Source organism: Urtica dioica, chromosome 6, assembly GCF_054948205.1.
Source record: "Urtica dioica subsp. dioica isolate 48M chromosome 6, U.dioica_male_clone48M_v1_H2, whole genome shotgun sequence".
Classification (NCBI taxonomy): Eukaryota; Viridiplantae; Streptophyta; class Magnoliopsida; order Rosales; family Urticaceae; genus Urtica; species Urtica dioica.
The window spans coordinates 2,401,062-2,419,004 of NC_142761.1; the positions used below are offsets into that span (position 1 = coordinate 2,401,062).

At 38.3% G+C, this 17,943-nt stretch overlaps 2 protein-coding genes across 3 annotated transcripts; both read left to right on the top strand.

Moving 5' to 3' along the window:
• On the top strand, positions 1–5,027 carry EMB269 (GTP1/OBG family protein). Of its 2 annotated transcripts, none has more exons than XM_089616938.1 (8): positions 1–1,094; positions 2,553–2,826; positions 3,155–3,443; positions 3,523–3,682; positions 4,009–4,117; positions 4,227–4,342; positions 4,416–4,508; positions 4,637–5,027. In XM_089616938.1, the coding sequence occupies exons 1-6, from the start codon at positions 37–39 to the stop codon at positions 4,320–4,322; spliced, it is 1,986 nt and encodes a 661-aa protein (XP_089473064.1). In that variant the 5' UTR covers positions 1–36; the 3' UTR covers positions 4,323–4,342; positions 4,416–4,508; positions 4,637–5,027. The 2 variants fall into 2 exon arrangements, with proteins under 2 accessions (XP_089473064.1, XP_089473063.1); XM_089616937.1 differs by having other exon boundaries at positions 4,444–4,508.
• A 7,761-nt stretch (positions 5,028–12,788) lies between these two features.
• PUCHI (Integrase-type DNA-binding superfamily protein) lies at positions 12,789–14,149 on the top strand. Its single transcript, XM_089617695.1, has one exon. It carries the CDS (start codon positions 12,897–12,899, stop codon positions 13,881–13,883), a length of 987 nt encoding a protein of 328 aa, XP_089473821.1. The 5' UTR covers positions 12,789–12,896; the 3' UTR covers positions 13,884–14,149.
• Positions 14,150–17,943: the final 3,794 nt, after the last annotated feature.

Below are 17,943 nucleotides of genomic sequence, written 5' to 3' on the forward strand. Positions count from 1 at the left end.
AAAAATGAACTCTCACTCTCGGAGTCGGACTCAACAATGGCGTCCTTATCCACTTGGTTCCGTCCTTGCGCTCAGTCCCGTTCTCCTCGCCGCACGGCGCCGAGGAAGACCCGCACCGGATCTCGGAAAACCGCCCCGCCGGAGGTCAAGACCCGACAGGGAAAACGCGCTCTCTCCTCCTCCGCCGGCGTAGAAGCCACCACATACACTTGCCTTCCTCCCAGAGAGGACTTCGCAGACGAGCTCGATTCCTCTTCGCTCCCGATGCTCCAGTTCGCCGCCGAGGTCAAACTCTCCGACGCCGCAAAGCTCCGCCGCCGCGGAGCCGCCGCCGAAACCCTAGACGGAGTCGGAGGAGGAGGCGAGGATGACTGGGAAGCCAGGTACGGAAAGTTCGAGATCTTCGAGGTCGACGCAGACGAAGAGGAAGATGAGAAGGAGAAGGAAAAAGAAGAAAAAGAATTCGGAAAATTCCAGGTGTACGATCTCAACGGCGAAGAAATCGAAGAAGAAGAAGAGTACAACGATTCAGATGAAAACCTAGGGTTCGAAGGCGAGACCGGAATCGAATTCGAGGGAATCACCGGCAAGGAAGGAGATCCGGACGAGATCGACGTGAAGGAGAAGGGAATCCCGGCGGTGATGAGGTGCTTCGACAGAGCGAAGATCTTCGCGAAGGCCGGCGACGGAGGGAACGGCGTGGTGGCGTTCCGGCGGGAGAAGTTCGTCCCTCTCGGCGGCCCCTCCGGCGGCGACGGCGGCCGCGGCGGCGGAGTGTACGTGGAGGTGGACGGAGCGCTGAACTCGCTGCTCCCGTTCCGGAGCAGCGTGCACTTCCGGGCGGGGCGCGGGTCCCACGGGCAAGGGAAGATGATGGCTGGGGCCAAAGGAGAGGACGCGGTGATCAAGGTGCCGCCGGGGACGGTGGTCAGGGAGTCCGGCGGGGACGGAGAGCCGCTGCTGGAGCTCCTCAGCCCGGGGCAGAGGGCGCTGCTCCTCCCCGGAGGCAGGGGCGGCAGAGGGAACGCCTCCTTCAAGTCCGGCGGAAATAAAGTCCCCAGGATCGCAGAGAACGGCGAGGAGGGTCCCGAATTGTGAGTTCGTTTTTTTTTTCCTGGATTGATTGGAGAGTTTCTGACTTATTGAATTGGTTTGAAGTGTTTTGAGTCGCGTGTTTCGTTTCGTGTGGTGGTTTTGTGATCAACTTTTAGTCCGCCTCTTGGCTTAGTTCCTTCCTTGGGTATCTATCTGTTAAGAGTTATGGGGTTACCTAAGAGGTGTGGGTTCATAGTTCATACCCTTGGTTTATTTGAAGAATATCTGAGTTATTATTGACTTAGTGTGTGTGTGTGTGTGTCTGTTTTCTTGTTGCAGTGGTAGTTTTGATGGTTTTGAGATCAACTTTTGTCCGCCTCTTGGTTTAGTTCCTTAGTTATGTATTAAGAGTTATGAGGTTACCTAAGAGCCGTTGGTTCATACCCTTTGAAAGATTACTGTGTTATTGTTGACTTAGTTTGAAGCGTTTGAGTCGCTTAGTTTTGTGTGTGTGTTTTCTTCTTGTTGCAGTGCTAGTTTTGATGGGCTTGTGATTAACTTTAGTTCGCCTCTTGGTTTGGTTCCTTCGGAATCTATTAAGAGTTATTGGTCTAGCTTTCAGGCCCTTGGTTTGTTTGAAGAATTTCCAAGTTATTATTGACTTAGTTTGTGTGCAGACCCTTGGTTTATGTGAAGAATTTCAGAGTTTTTATCGATGTAGATTTTGTGTATGTGTTTTTTTTTTTTCGATTGCCTGGCAAGTTTTGATGGTTTTGTCATCAAATTCAGCCCGTCTCTTGGTTTAATTATTTTGGTATCTATTTAGAGCTAAGGGATTACGTAAGAGTTGGTGGTCTAGTGTTCAGAACCTTGGTTTATTTGAAGAAAACGAAGTTACTGTTGACTTGGTTTGTGTGTTCTTCGGTTTAGCTTCTTTGGTATCTATTAGGACCTATGGGATTCCACCTCATGGCCTTAAATACCTTATTAGCATTTTCCTTGTTCTCTTTGATTTGTGTTATTTGAGGCGCTCGGTCACTTAGTTTGCAGCGTGTGTATGTGCATTGCATTGTATGTGCGTTGCATTAGGTTTTAGATGAAATCTCATGACACCGAAAAGTCTGTCTCTTGGCTTAGTTTCTTTGGTATCTATTACTTAGTGTCGTGAGATTTCATCTAAAAACTAATTGCTACCAATTCCATCTCAGAACCAATTGGTAAATGAGAAGAGTGAGTCACGACTTATAATACACCTTGTTAGACCCTTGATGGTATATCATAGTTTTTAATAGGTCCAACGACGTTGGTTGTAGCTATTAGGCTCTAATAAATGTATCTCTAATTCTGTCTAAAAAATGGATTGCCTGAGAGATGACGAACTCGTGATCTTATATTCTTCAAACTTCATTTTTAGTTCTTAGTTTGGATGTGAATATGCTGTATTTAAATTAATCTCCTTTGTTTACAAATCAAACATTTCGGGATTTTGGAATTCGTAATATGTGGTCGATCGACAGGTGGCTGGAGCTGGAACTGAAGCTTGTTGCAGATGTCGGAATCGTTGGAGCTCCGAATGCGGGGAAGAGCACGCTCCTGAGCGCTATCAGCGCTGCTCAGCCGGCGATTGCGAATTACCCATTCACAACCTTGCTTCCCAATTTGGGGGTCGTTTCTTTCGACTTCGATTCGACCATCGTTGTCGCGGATCTCCCGGGTCTGCTCGAAGGAGCTCACCGGGGTTTCGGCTTAGGCCATGAGTTTCTACGACACACGGAGAGGTGTTCTTCCCTGGTATAGTTATATTTATTTTTTTTATTGTATTTTTTTTATGGGTACTCTAGTTAAACTTAAACCGACCGCCTAAATTTCAAAATACCACAAAATTTGAGGGAAAACCTCTCCTACACGGAAACCCCCGAATTCGAAAGTTAGTATTGGTTAATATATGTTAATAACAATTTATAAAGGTATATATTAACTGCAAAAATAAAAAGATAGAACTGGAATGCAATTTTCGAATTAATTGCCACGTCCTAAATTACAATTCAAATATTTCAAGAGCCGACCATGTGATTTTTCTTTGTTTATAATCTAAGACTCGTGTTATGTGGAAGCTTAGATACATGTCGTCGACGGCTCATCGCAACAGCCAGAGCTCGAGTTCGAGGCGGTTCGTCTCGAGCTCGAGATGTTCAGCCCCGAAATCGCCGAGAAGGATTTCATCGTCGCTTTCAATAAAATGGACCTCCCCGAGGCGCGCGAGAACTGGCCTTCGTTCAGGAAAAGCCTGCGAGATCGCGGCATCGAACCGTTTTGCATGAGCGCCGCTCGAAGAGATGGCACGCGTGAAGTGATATTGGCTGCTCACAAGCTTCTTCAAGAAAGAAAAGCGTCCATGGAGTTCGATGGTATGCATATAATCTTCTTTTTCTGTTTCTCTCCATGGTATTTCTTCCGACGTGAACCGAGACTTTTTATTCTCTTTAGGTTCTGGGCAACAGGTTGATTTAAATCGGGTAGCCGATATGGTGCGCAAGCAGAGAACCGCCTCGATCAACGACTTTGTGATTACCCGCGACAGTCATACCGATATTTGGCAAGTCGAGGGAGCTGGGTTGCAGCGTTTTGTTCAGATGACAAACTGGCGGTATGTTAACTATCATCGTAGAAATCGAAGTTAGGGATGCAAATGACAAAATTAAATTGTATAAGGGTAAAAAAAATTAAGTTTACGAGAGATTTAAAATAATATTTAAATTTTTTTTGTCATTAAATTGATAATGACAAAGAAATTCAGGAGCCAACGATAGTAAATATAAAAGTCGATAAATCTAAGACTATCAAAATCAATAGATAATACAAAGGGAGTAAAATTTTAAAATTAAAAAAAGTTGATCATATAGCTGATCGGTTATGCTCCTTAGAAGAAAGGAAAAATAAAGTAAAAGAAACTGATGATAAATGTTCAAACAGATATATGGACTCGGAGAGAAGGTTCCAACACGTTCTAGACGCTTGTGGTGTGAACAAGTCTCTGATAAAATTGGGGGTTAAGGAAGGCGACACGGTGGTTATCGGCGAGGTTTGTTGTTTTCCATTCGCTTATTTAGCTTGAGAACTATTATCTTTCGTTGAAGCTTTCTGATCTTTGTTGTCGGTATTTTTTTTTTCTTATCTCTATCTCTCTCTAGATGGAGATGGAATGGCACGACTCTGTTGACAGTTCTGGTTTGACGAATATGAAAAGATCCTCGGACTCAACCAGATGGGCGGAATGGAAATCATAGCCTTTTAATTTGGCAACGAGGTTCGGTTTGTAATTTTTTAATCTTTTTTTTTTTTGGGTGTAAGAACAACCTTTTACTTAAAATCACTAACAGTCCTTATCTGTGGTCATTCAATGCACAGATGACCGGTTAGAGGTCATAACTCAGGACTTAAATTATGGCAGCAAAACCCTGCCAAAATAGAAGGTGCGCTTGGATTCGATAACTATCGAGAACCAATGATTTCGTTTAGTTATCGAAAATTCTCTTCGTCTTCATTCTTTGGCTTTTTTGTTTTAGAAGTTCTAGACAAATGTGCATTGCTGAATTGTCAGGTTAGGAAGAATGTTTCGGGTCGGTATCGAATATAAATGAAGAAAATGCATGAGAAGGAGGTTTGAACTAATTTCCCTGTATATCTCGTGATTTATTGCTATTTATCCTCGAATGTAAAATTGATTTTGGAGCTTATACAACCAATTTGTTTAGATTTTTTTTTTGTTTAAAAGGACTTCCAAAAGAAATAATTAGATCTTCGTTGTCAGTGAGTATACTTTGTGTTGATTGGAGACTATTTTTAAAGTTTTTCTTTGCTGTGGATTATGATAGTTTATACAAACGTTATCTATTAGACTAATTGTGGCTTGTTATCCTTGATTTGTTATTGACCATCTTAGTACTTTTTAGAGTATGACATGTAATTGCCGTAATTTTTTTCCTTGGTCATATTCATTTTTATATTTCCAACCATTCTATAATTGGTCTACTGTTTATAGTCGTCTTCCTTTTTATTTTATTTTTGTAAACGTATTCTTTATTTGAATATGCTGGGTTTTTTTTTTTTTTTTTTTTTTTGGAATGTGAAATAACAACCTTTCTTGTATTTATTGATTAGATTAGTAGATCTTTAGTGTTTTGTTCTTTGTAACTGAAATTAATATGTAAATTCAGCTTATTTGCAGTTTCTTGATATTAATTTCATATTCCAAGTGTTATAAAGCGTTAATACAAGAAGTAATATAATAAAATATTTCATAATTTATATTCCAAGTGTCATTGACTTTGACTTTTGTATGACACTTCTCGTTTCTTTTCTATAAGAAGAAACCACATCCAAATCCTTAACGTGCTAATCAACCAAGTTTGTTTATAAAAGTGACGGTGAAATCGGATTTGAGAAATGATAAAAAAAGTCACACACAAGAAACAAAACGTAATGCATTTTTGTCCATTCCTCGTCGTTTGTTCCAAGTATTCTCTTTCACTTTCCGTTGTCGTTTTTTTTTTCATCTTACACGACATTCTTTTAAAAATCAGATTTGTATGTGTGTGCGAAATTCAAAACAAAGCCAAACCCAAACGTTCATGTTCGTACGTGGGTTTGTAATAATAGTAAAACACATCACTGAATTTATGCATGAAAACATGGACCGAGAGAGAGAGTGAAAAACGTCACACTCAAAGTCAAAACCTCACTCTGTCTCTCAACCGTCCAATCCCGATCCACATCGTCCGTAACCATTATTCACTCTTTGACCACTCTCTCCACTTTTAAGCCCTCCGATCTCTCTGTCACCCAATCGCAGCCGTCCAATCCGTACCTCGTATAGATCCTCTCACTGTTCCAGCGATCCTTCTACGATCTTCGTACAATTTGACCTCTATCAGAGATTTTTGCAGCAAAAATGCCACGTCACCCAACGATGATGAGTGACCTGGCAACAGTGTCCACGTGTCATGTCTTCTTTTGTCTGCTTGTCGTATGTACTAGGTTGCGTGTCCACTTCTGATTCGACTTTTTGGATCAATTTATACCTACTTTGGGTTTGGATTGGACTCTTTTTTTTTTCTTTTGCTGAGAAAATTTTCCGTTTTACTTAAATAAGAAAATGAAAACTTGAATGAAACGGGATTAAATAAGACATATAACCAAATATATGAGCTCAACAGTTAATCAAGCCATGTCTACATCATTGTCTACGTTTATTATGATTTAACCTAATAAATATGATGATGATTAATTGATGATCATCAACATCAGTATAATGAAGATGATCACGATGACACAAAATTCTCTGTGTGAATGATTTAAGTACTCAAAATACATTAAAGAGTCTAAACTATCAATTGACTGAACCAATAAAACCTAAAAAAACCCATCAGCTTTAATATTTTTTTTTCATGAATGTTCACTTTTTTTTTTGGGGGGATGATAGTGTTATAATTTACAATTTTTCTTTTAATTTTATATTAAATAACATTAGAGTAATTAATGGATACCAACGCAGATGTATTTGAGTATATATTTGTTTGCACCAGCTAGCACATCTTAGATAACAACAGAATTCCATATTATGATGTTCAACAATCGTAATTTCATTTTTCAAAAAAGTACTTTTTTTTTTTTTTTTTTTTTTTTTTTTTTTCCTAATAAACGTGGGCGGAACCACGGCAAATATATAAAAACTCTCACGTAAATGAGGGAGGAAAACCGTGGTTACATAAAAGCCTCTTGGTCATATAACACATCACGCATGACACAAGGCGGGACAAACCCCGGCCAGTGCACATCCGAACCAACACTAAGCGCATAACGGGCCATCTTGTGAGCCACGACATTACAAGAACGTGAAATAAAAATAACATCAAAATCCAAAAAGACTCTAGAAGCCACCTTGATGTCATTGACGATGGTACCGAGTTCCGTTGGCGAGGTCGTTCTACATTTAATCGCACGCACCACCTCGAGGCAATCGGACTGAATCACAACTCGGCCAAACCCAAGTCTCTCGGCCAAACTCAAACCCCGAAAAATGGCTGTGCCAACATGGTTGGCGGAAATCGCCGAAGATATGACAAAACCTTTCTGATCACGAATAACGCAGCCGGTCCCGAATCGGAGAGCTTTAACATCCACCGCTGCGTCCACGGAGATAGCTAACACATCGTGCTTAGAAGGGGGTGCCAAAAGATACAAAATTCCAAATAATTTACGTTCAATAGTACTAATAGTAGTATTTGATAATAGTGAGTTCACGTGACAATTAGTAATTAATTACATGTCTCTGTCAAAAGAAAATTATAGTCTCATCTCATCACTGTAATCACAAACAAAAGAAACATCAAATAGGAATAGTTGGAAAAGTTGAAATTGAAATATACAAAAATTAGTCGTGGTGTCTTTATTCAATTTGGCAAATGTTCCACCTAAAATTGGGAAAACTTTTCCACAAAACAATAAGGACCAAATTATGAAGGTCAAATGAGAGACAGTCTTTCTTTTGAACGCTTGAAAGCATGGATTTGTTTAAAGCTTAGTCATGAGTCTAAATTTACATAATAATAATGATAAATAATTATTATGGCAATTCCGATATAAAAAAAAGTTTATTATGGCAACGGTCTGCCACACTAATTAATCTAATTCAATATATCAATGATAACACATTTAAGCATGCCCACATGACTCCCAAATCATGTCCAATCCTAGACAAATTGCACTCCATAATATAATCCTATTAAAAATACTAAAACACCAAAAGATAAACACCAAATTGAATAAAATGTTGATTAAAATTTTCAAAAAGCGTATCGGTATTTGGCAATGGCTCATGATGATTGCTTTATTGGAAGGACAAACTAGACCCTATTAGTGTTGTTTTATTGGGCATATAAGGCGCTTGTATGAAGAAAACAAAAAAGGAAAAATTATACTAAATAATTATTTGAAGTAAACTAGTTAAAGTTTTTGTTAAATAATCAAAGTTACGTTATAAAAAATTTATGCTATTATTATAATTTTGATAATTTATATAAATGATTTATCACTTATAAAAAAAAGGAATCACAATTATAGTAAAAATAAAAAATTAAATCCAATACTTACACATCTTAGCTGTTTTCTTTAATTGGCTATTTAACTTGTATATCACCCGGACAATTTTCAAATTCAACCCTAAAGTGAAGAATTTGTTCTTAGATATATAGACCACACTAATCTCAAAATGAAAGAAAACCATCATATCTTCTCATTTCCCTCGTCAAAAAGTTCAAAGTCCTATGAAAGACACATTTTTATCTTTTTCCATAAATCCCGGATGACCTTAAATTCTTAAAACAATTATATATATTTATGTGTATAATATCTAGAGTATATAATGGACATGTATGTATCCGTGTGCGCTAGTTTCGAAGAATGTGCTAAATTCCCATCTGACCCAAAAAAGTCCCTTGTCAAAGTGATATTCGAAAGTGGTAGCTAATTTATTTAGTTTAGTAATAATCCCACTCATATCTCATATGATCATATCTCATATCTCGACCGAAAATTTTAGGTTCGAATACTTGAATGGCAGAAATGCATGTCTCTTTATGGGTGAAACATTTATCTTTTTTCAACTTAATGTTTTTGTACTAATCATGTAATCTTAATCAATAATATCACGGGACATGTGCATGCACTGCTAATATATTATATTATGTAATTTTGATAATTATTGTCACTTATAAAAAAAAAAAAGTGATATTTGAAAGTATTTTTACACACAATCATAGTAAATATTATAGTGTGTGTATGAGAGAGAGAGAGAGAGAGAGAGAGAGAGAGAGAGAGAGAGAGAGAGAGAGAGAGAGAGAGAGAGAGAGAGAGAGAGAGAGGAGCTGAGCCCGTACTACATTGTCTTTTGTCCTTGTTTTTTTTATTAAGGCTATTTTACAAGGCAATAAACCCAATTTATTCGTGTTCAATGAAAAGTACTTGTTTTGGCTTGGCTTTATAGTCTTCCATTCTAACTAGGTCACACCTTTTCAGATGAGGACTTGACTGGCCTTGCCCTTATTTGTTTCCCTTCACATAATGAAAAAAAAAAAAAAAAACCCTTCCATGTCATTTAATTCTATAAATATAGTTTTTAACACCTTTATATTTCCCATGTCATTTTTTGTGCTTCTATTAGTCCAATATAATAAATGTGTGTATTTGTTTGTGCACATGATTTAAATAATTACTGATTACTAATCAATACTCCAATCAGCAGTAGAACCATACATATGAATAGTTATTTGTCTTTTTATATAAAATATCTTGTATTTTCCAATCACATGACTTCATTATGAAGGCATGTTCTAACATGCGTAATTTCTATAATTAAGATGGGTCTAATCAAATAAATTTTATGTCTAATTTTTTTTTTCTTCTTCTTCTTCAAATCTTGAGTGGATGAGTCAAGGTTCATAGATTCCATGACACTTTAAAAAAAATGGAACTTATATTTTATTTATCAAGGTTTCTCTCTGTCTTTCTATAGACACGTAAATGATTTGTTTGGAGTTGGACTCTCCCATTTCAAAATTTTCACTTTTTCTTACCTAATTCTTGAGTTATATTTGGCCCATTATATTATAATTTATAACAAGCCGTGACAATGACCAGTGACAAAGATTGCAACATTTGGAAACTCTAAAAAGACCGGAAAAAGAAGTTGACCAGTTTGCTTATCATTAGTTTATGACATTCCCAATGCCATTTAGGTTCATTTTTAAGTTTAATTAAAAAGGGTTTTCTAAAAAAAACAAGGAAATAAAAACCTACCGAAAGTGCAAAATAAAATTGGACCAATATTGTCCCACTTGGAGCTTTTGTTTTGCTTGGGCAGTTTAATCCAATTTGCTTTACAACGCTTTTGATTATTGCCTTTTGACCTTTAACTTTCCTTGGTACTTTTGGAGACAAAAAACTCTATCTATGAGCGCCATTTTTATTTACATTCTGCTATATCTCTATCTTTTCCTTGACAAGATTTTACTTATGAGGTAGCTTCTATATGGAGCTAATAATGCCATGCATACAATATCTCTTTTGCTCCAACTTCAATAGCACTTAATAATGTAGATCTTGTACGTATGGTTTTAGCTAGTTTGTCTATCTTCATCCAGGTTATATAGCTACCAACAATCAATCTTGAAATAGAGAACTAGGGGATATATATATATATATATATATATATATATATATATATATATATTGATCAAAGCATGATCTATTTTATCAACATTTATGGAATTTTTTTTAATGTGACTAATTATGTTTAGATCAAGTTGATAAAGTATGATTTTTAGTTTGAAATTTTGAAAGTAGTTGAGGGTATGAAAAAAATTAACATGTGTATCATGCCTTGCACAATTATTCACGAATAATTGTCTAAAAGTTCTAATTTTGTTAGCTTTACGCCTAAGTTTATCTGTAGTTAAAGATAAACAGATGATCTTGTTATTCATTTTTTTCTCCTTTAAAAGTATTTACATAAATATTTAGATATTAAAATAAAAATGAAATCATAAAAGGTTTAAGAACATACTGTCACTATGAATAATGTCTCATACGTACACAGATTTTCATGGGAATAAGCACACAAAAGTATTTTATTGTAATTTTTCAAAAGAGTATCTGATTCATGGTGGTAAACCATTCTCATCTCAATATTATTATATAATGTTCATGTAAATAAGAAAATGCCAATCATAATATATATTTATATTTATTAGGACTTAGGAGTATATGAGTTTCCATAACAAGTTAAATGCGTGATAAAATCTAATGTGAAAAATAAAATAAACAATTACTAATTATATTACGGATTTATTTGACCAAGAATTCTAGAGAAACTAAATAAATTATACAGCCACGCCAAGGTGGCACTAAATGGCTCTTAGGCCATTATTAAAATCATAGTAAATGACTCAATCATTTGGATTGTGTATAAATCATCAAACGCAACGTGACATAGTGTGATCATTTAACTATTTATTTGTACCATGTGAAGCCCACTTTGAGAGTGAAGGAAAACTCCACTATAGCATAGAGACCGAGGTCAACTGCTGCAATATTATATATTTATATTATATATATTCATATAATTAAGTGCCACATTAATAACTTAATTATATTTCCTAGACCCTACTAGTGCAAACACGTCACTAAAAACAACTCAAGGCATATTTATATAATATAATAATAACCACATCAAAGCAAGAAGAAAATGTAACTTTGACTTTAAGTTAACCATATACACAGAGATTTTTTTTTGTCTCTTCGTGTACTGTATTCTATCGTGGAGTTGGTTCCATGATATTGGACATTGAATGAGACAATAGCACTTATTATAACAATAATGTATAGTTTAATTATAGAATATCAAATATATCATAATTAATCACTTCTGTTTTGGTTACCATGATCCTAACTACTCCCTTAGTGTTAGAAAGAAAAAAAAAAGGTATGAATTGGAGACAATATTGTTGTTGTAATGGAAATCCTTTTCATTTATTTAGCACAAAACGCGGGTTTACATGTGCATGTCATAACAATTAATATTAGTGGCGAAATTCAATTTTTTTTAGGGTTCCTAGGAATTAATGAGCAGACAAGAAAACCCTACTTGTAGCTCTTTTTTTTTTTCCATATGTGTGTGTGTATATATATATATATATATATATATATATTGTCAAATGAGATTTAACAAGCAAGATTTTTATTTTTCATTTTGACATTCTATAAAGAGCTTCTAAAAATAGGAAATATTGGCGGTTTTTATTCAAAGTAATCGAGCTATATTAGGCAGTAAAAAAATATTTGCACGTGATCTGATCGTATGTTCCTCAATTATATAAAGATTATATTCCATGTTTTGCGAACTCAGCCATATTTAACAAATCCCCATAGTAGTTTTTTTTAACCTTTTTTTTTTTATCTTTTGGGGTGGGCTGTAAATCCTAATAGCCTTACATTAGCATGAGGCAATACTTATCTCATCATTTATTAGAATAAAAGAAGAATTAGAACATCATATTATATATATATATATATATATATATATATATATATATATATATATATATATATTGTTCTATGCATTTGTGTCATAACCATAGCAAATATTTATATATATTTTAGGCCACTCTTCTAGGGTTTCGGAGAGCTTGGGGATGAAAGAAAGTGACTGTTGTGTGCAGAGCAATAAAATATGAGAATGTCTAGTCACTTATTACTTGTACTTGGAACTCCCTTTATACTTGGTTTAAAAGTATAAAAAAAAAAAAAAAAAAAACCCCTCCTCCATATTTAAGACCCTTTATACATAAGTCTACTTTGGAAGAAGAAGGACAAAAAAAAAAAAAAAACCTTTTATGAATCACTTACTTGGTTATTGAAGTATTCAACTCAAAACGGGCACTATGAGTCCTAAATAGAAATAAACTTTTATTTAATCATAAACACGTATAACAAAAGAAGCAAATAAATAAGAAGGAAAAAAATGTCCTTTATAATTAATTAAATTCTAAAGAATGACACCCAACAAAATACACATCCGAGAGAGAGAGAGAGAGAGAGAGAGAGAGAGAGAGAGAGAGAGAGAGAGAGAGAGATATCACGTTCTCTCTTGAGCCCCCCTATATAAACCCCAAAATCCCTCAATACCACTCACTCAATCACTCTCACTCTCACTCTCAATATTCCATTCAAAACCCCTACACCACTAATCTCTCTCTCTCCCTCTCTCTCTCTCTCTCTCTCTCTCTCTCTCACACACACACACAATGGAGACACACACACCAATATTCATCCAAACCCAAACCACCCAACAAGGATCAAACAAAGACAACCAAAGCCTAGGGTTCGGAATCACCATCCTCCAGCGCAACACGTCGCCGCAGGCCAGCCCCGGCGAGCGGAGAGGCCGCCGGAAGCAAGCCGAGCCGGGAAGATTCCTCGGCGTCCGACGGCGGCCGTGGGGCCGCTACGCCGCCGAGATCCGAGACCCGACGACGAAAGAGCGGCACTGGCTCGGCACCTTCGACACCGCCCAAGAAGCCGCTCTAGCCTACGACCGAGCCGCCTTGTCCATGAAAGGAACCCAAGCCCGAACCAACTTCCTCTACGCCAACCAACAAACCCTAATCTCATCATCCTCGCCCTTTGATCATCACCGCATCCAAACCCTAAATATCCCCAAAACCAACAACAATATGATCACTAGCACTATCACCACCACCGCTGCTCAGAAAAGCCCTAACGTCGACGAAGATGTGTTTCTGTGGCCTAGCTGTGATGATAGTAATAATAACAGTAACGATGGGTATTTGGGTTGTATAGTCCCTGATAACTGCCTTAGACCTCCTTCTTCTTCTTCTTCGAATGACGATAGTGAGAGCGGTTGCTTCGGCGGCAAGGCAGTAGTTTTGCCAATGCCGTCGCTGGTTTCCACTCCTTCCTCGTCTTCTTCATCGGACAACGGTAATGTTTTTTTGGGGTGCTTTGAAGAGCAGTTTGGTCTAGGGTTTTGGGACAACGGTAACAACCAGCAAGGTTTGTGGGATGGTGATCTCTCGGCCATGGTCAACTCTACGAGGACGGTCATGGAAGAAGAACAAGAAGAAGAAGATAATGTCGTCATCGATTATAATGGGTTCAACGACAACGTTCCGTCGTCGCATTCAGGCTCGTTCTTTCCCATGATCAACATTGACGCTTCTTTCGCTGATCATCACGCCGTTGACTTTGGAGTTGGCCAATCACTCTTTTGACCTTTTTTTTTTATATGAATATCTAAATCTTATATCCATGCAATGCAAGTTTTTTTTTTTTTTTTTGCTATATGCATAGCTTATCCGAGTTTTTGGCATGGGGTTGAAAAATATAGATTTGGAGTGTGTCTCTACCTAGCTACTACATAGTTTTAACGATTTTTTTTTATTTTATAATTATTTTGGATGATTATATATATGGTAATGTAGTGTATTTGTATGAACGTGGTACGTGCCACTAGCTTGTTAAGGCTACTATATATAAATAGTGCATTTCTTTTTCAGCTGTGTTTGTTTGTATTGATTGTCTTTTTCAGGTAAACCAAAAAATCTGATCATGAAAAATAAAAATCACAACCTAAACTAACATTTCAACTGCGATTTCTATTTTATACTTCTTTTATTTGGCTTTTCAGAGTTCTGAAACGTGGGTTAGTATTTTTGGACTTTTAAATGGTCGATCGTGGATTGATTTTTGATTTTTCCATGTTGAAGAACAGTGACGTTGAATGAATAAATCATATATGTGTTCCAAAATACTATTCAACATCCATGAAGTAATACCTACCAAAAGTGTCGTCAAGACTTTATTGCTCCAAATTTCAAGAACTTTGGGATCATGCCACATCAACAGCAAAATCTTTAGACCCAACTTTTAAGACAATCTAGGATCAACAACTGAGTGTCCTGTTTTTTTTTTTTTTTTTTGCTATTATTTGGGAAACAATTTTTATTCTATTTTTTGGAGCAATTTGGCACTACAGTTCATGTAAGTTGGGTCATGATTCTCTCATGCGCAAATGCAAGTGCATGTTTTGAATTTGGGAAAACAAAGTAGTCAGAATTGTTTCTTAAGCTCTTAGATCTCAGAATGCATATATTTCCCTATCTTCTCGGAGGAAGCGTGTTTTATTAAAACACCTAAACCAACTTTTGTAATTTATCAGTTTGGCAGACAATGTTAAAAATAAATTTTTAAACAAGATCTTTACAATATAAAAGTACACAAAAAAATTAAAAATTGAACGGTGTAAAAGGGGAAAATAGAAAAATCATACATATGTAAAAAAAAAAAAATTGTGAAATAGGGTTTAAAAAGAAAGTAAATTTTAAATCAAATCTCACTTGTCTTGCCCTTGTGTATATAATTATATATTGTTAATGTTGGTTCTCCGATCAAGATTGTGACAATACAAGGGCATAACTTGAGATGCCACCATATGTAAGTAATTAAGGAGTCCTCCGAGTCACGTCGATAGAAAAAGAGTTAATCTTTCTCCCATTTTCCTCATCGTCAAAATTCGGCGTTCCGATAGTCCATCGCCTAACCAAAAGAATAAGAAAAGAGCTATTGTATTTGTAGTACAGAGGATATTCCCTTGCGCATCCCCTTTTCCTAACGCTCAACATTAGTCTAAGTGATAATGTGAGGTGGAGGGCGTTTAGTTCTTTTCGCAACTTCAGAGGTAGAATAAAGAGTCAACAAGTATTTTGGAAGATTTTTGCCTTAGTTTTTCATGTTACCATTTCTCTTGTGCGAGCGGCGTATTAATAAGAGGTTTTGGTCTTGGGTTGTACGGACTACGCCGACCCTTGGGCTAAAGACGATCTGTTTAGTCTTAGCTAGTCATCATGTGAGGTGAGGTAAGCTGTAGGCTTAGACTTGGTGATTGGCCATAGTATGGCACCTAGCCCTAAGGCTACACGACGCGTGTATAGTGAATCGCAGCATTTGGCGGATTATGGTGAGATCTTTGCAAGGCATGTGAATGATGAACGGGGGTGAGAGAGAGGAATTTCGAGCTTTGGGATGAAGGGAGTGACTAGCCACGAGGTAAAGGATATGCGAGCCGTGCTTCTTAGCAAACCACTTTTGGTGGAGTGGGGTGAATTCACGAGCTGTAAGGCAATAGAGCGCGTGAGGGAAAGAGGCAAGCCACTGGCGGGGGAAAGTGACTAGCCGTAGGTCGCGAAGTACGACATTGACGAAGAAAAGTGACAAGCAAATGTCTTTGGTCGAGTGAGGTCGATATAGAGCTGAGTAAAAACGAATAGTTGTAGGACACGGGAGCAACGAGCGGCATGTTGCGAGGCGCAGGTCGCGAGACTGGTCCCTAGGCGGGTTTGGGATGCTTGATATCGTACGTCTAGATGGGGCACATCGACAAGTCGTGGTAGCTAAGCTTGACTCTTAGTCTTCGGCATACAGAGTCCTCAGTAGGAGGAACCCCGGGTCCTAGAGTAGGGGTCTTGGTGTGAGGTGTCTCAAGTGCATGTGAGCGAGCACGGGAGGGTCTTCGGTGCTTGGTGTGATCTCGGCGTACGGAATCTCTGGCGTCACGTGAGCTCTAAGGGAACATCTTCGGTGTGAGATGTAGTCTTGGAATTAGAGGGGAGTTTTTAGAGCCGTGTTTGCTTCTATGGGAGCATCTCCGGCGTGAGGTGTGGTTTTGGCATGAGGTAGCATGCCATGTGTCTCTTTGAACGCGGCGTCAACACGAGGAAGAGCCTTATCGCTTGGTTCTTGGTGGAGGGTCTTCAGCATGCGTGACGTGCCATAGAATTTGGGTCGCGACGCAAGAGAAGCATGGCATGAGGGTACTCGGCACGGAGCTAACTCTTTGTTACAAGATACTTGGTCCGTTTTTTAAATTTCCCTAAGTTTGAGATGGGGTCGGTTGGTGATTTCGTCCGTGGGCCGTATGTACAATAGATTGATTGTTTCTTAGATCTAAATGCACTTGCATTTTTTTGTAACTTAGCTGAATGATAATAGATTTAATTCAAGTAGTCTAAGTTGATTTTGTTGGTGTTGAAAATATGCTAGTGAATATTCAATTGGTAGTCGGATGTTAGAATTAAACGTCAGATAATAAATGTGAGTGTCAAAATGAAATGAACAAAAATTCACCAATATATTTTATTTGAGTTTTCTTTTTTCAAATAAAGACATTAGAATATGATTTCTAGCTAACGAAGTTTCAAGCATTAGTTTTTTTTTTTTAGGGAAAAACTGAGCTTCAAATTATCACAGAGGATTTGAAAATATCCTCAGAAATACACCCTGATAGCCACTGAGGGCAGGACAAAAGCCAACAGTCTGTCATCGGAGAGTTAATCCGAGTTTTTGCTACCAAATTAGCCGCTGCATTACATATTCTGGGAATCCAGTTACAACGAACAGATAAATCAAAAGAATTCAGCAGAAGCCGAATATCAGCAATAATCGCGCCTTGTCGGCCGAGGCAAAAATTCCCCGCCACCAGTTGAGTCGCCCGAGCACAGTCCGTCTCCACTGCCGAGATGTTCCAGCCGCTCTCCTTTGCAAACTCGAGTCCTTCCCGGATGGCGTGGCACTCTGTGGTCAGGGCCGAGTCGACCGAGTCCAGGGCCATCGCAAACATTCCCAGGACTGTGCCCTCATGATCCCGGACCACTCCCCCCACTGCTCCACGATTGGAGCCCGCTTCCCAAGCCGCGTCCACGTTGAGTTTGAGCTCTCCCCTGCTCGGTCGAATCCACGCCTCCGGGGCCCTCGTAGCTGCTACCGAAGCCCGCTCCACCTTGCCGGCAAAGGATTTAAAACTTTCCAGCCATCCCGCCACCTCGCTGACCCACCTTTCCGGAGTCTTCACAACGTTCTCGAACAGCCGCTGGTTTCGGTCTGACCAGCACGCCCAAAGGAGACCACAGAAGAATCCCAAATGCTCATCCGACATGCTTGTACTCGCCCGAAAACATATCTCCTTGAACGGAAGCGGACCGGACTTATCCACCCACTTGTGAAGAAAGGAGCGTTGCCAAATTGATTGAGCACGAGTACATCCCCACACCGCATGGACGTCACTTTCCGAGAGCTCCCCACAAAAAGTACAAAACGGCAGACAATTTACACCTCTCCTCCTCAAGTTGCCGAAGGTAGGGGTGGTTTCAAACCAACATCTCCAAACAAGATGTTTAATCTTCGGAGGGATATGGAGCGACCACAACTTTTTCCACCACAACTTCTCCGTCTCATTCGAGCTCGAGGGGCCTCCACACTCCTCTTGTCTCGCCAACC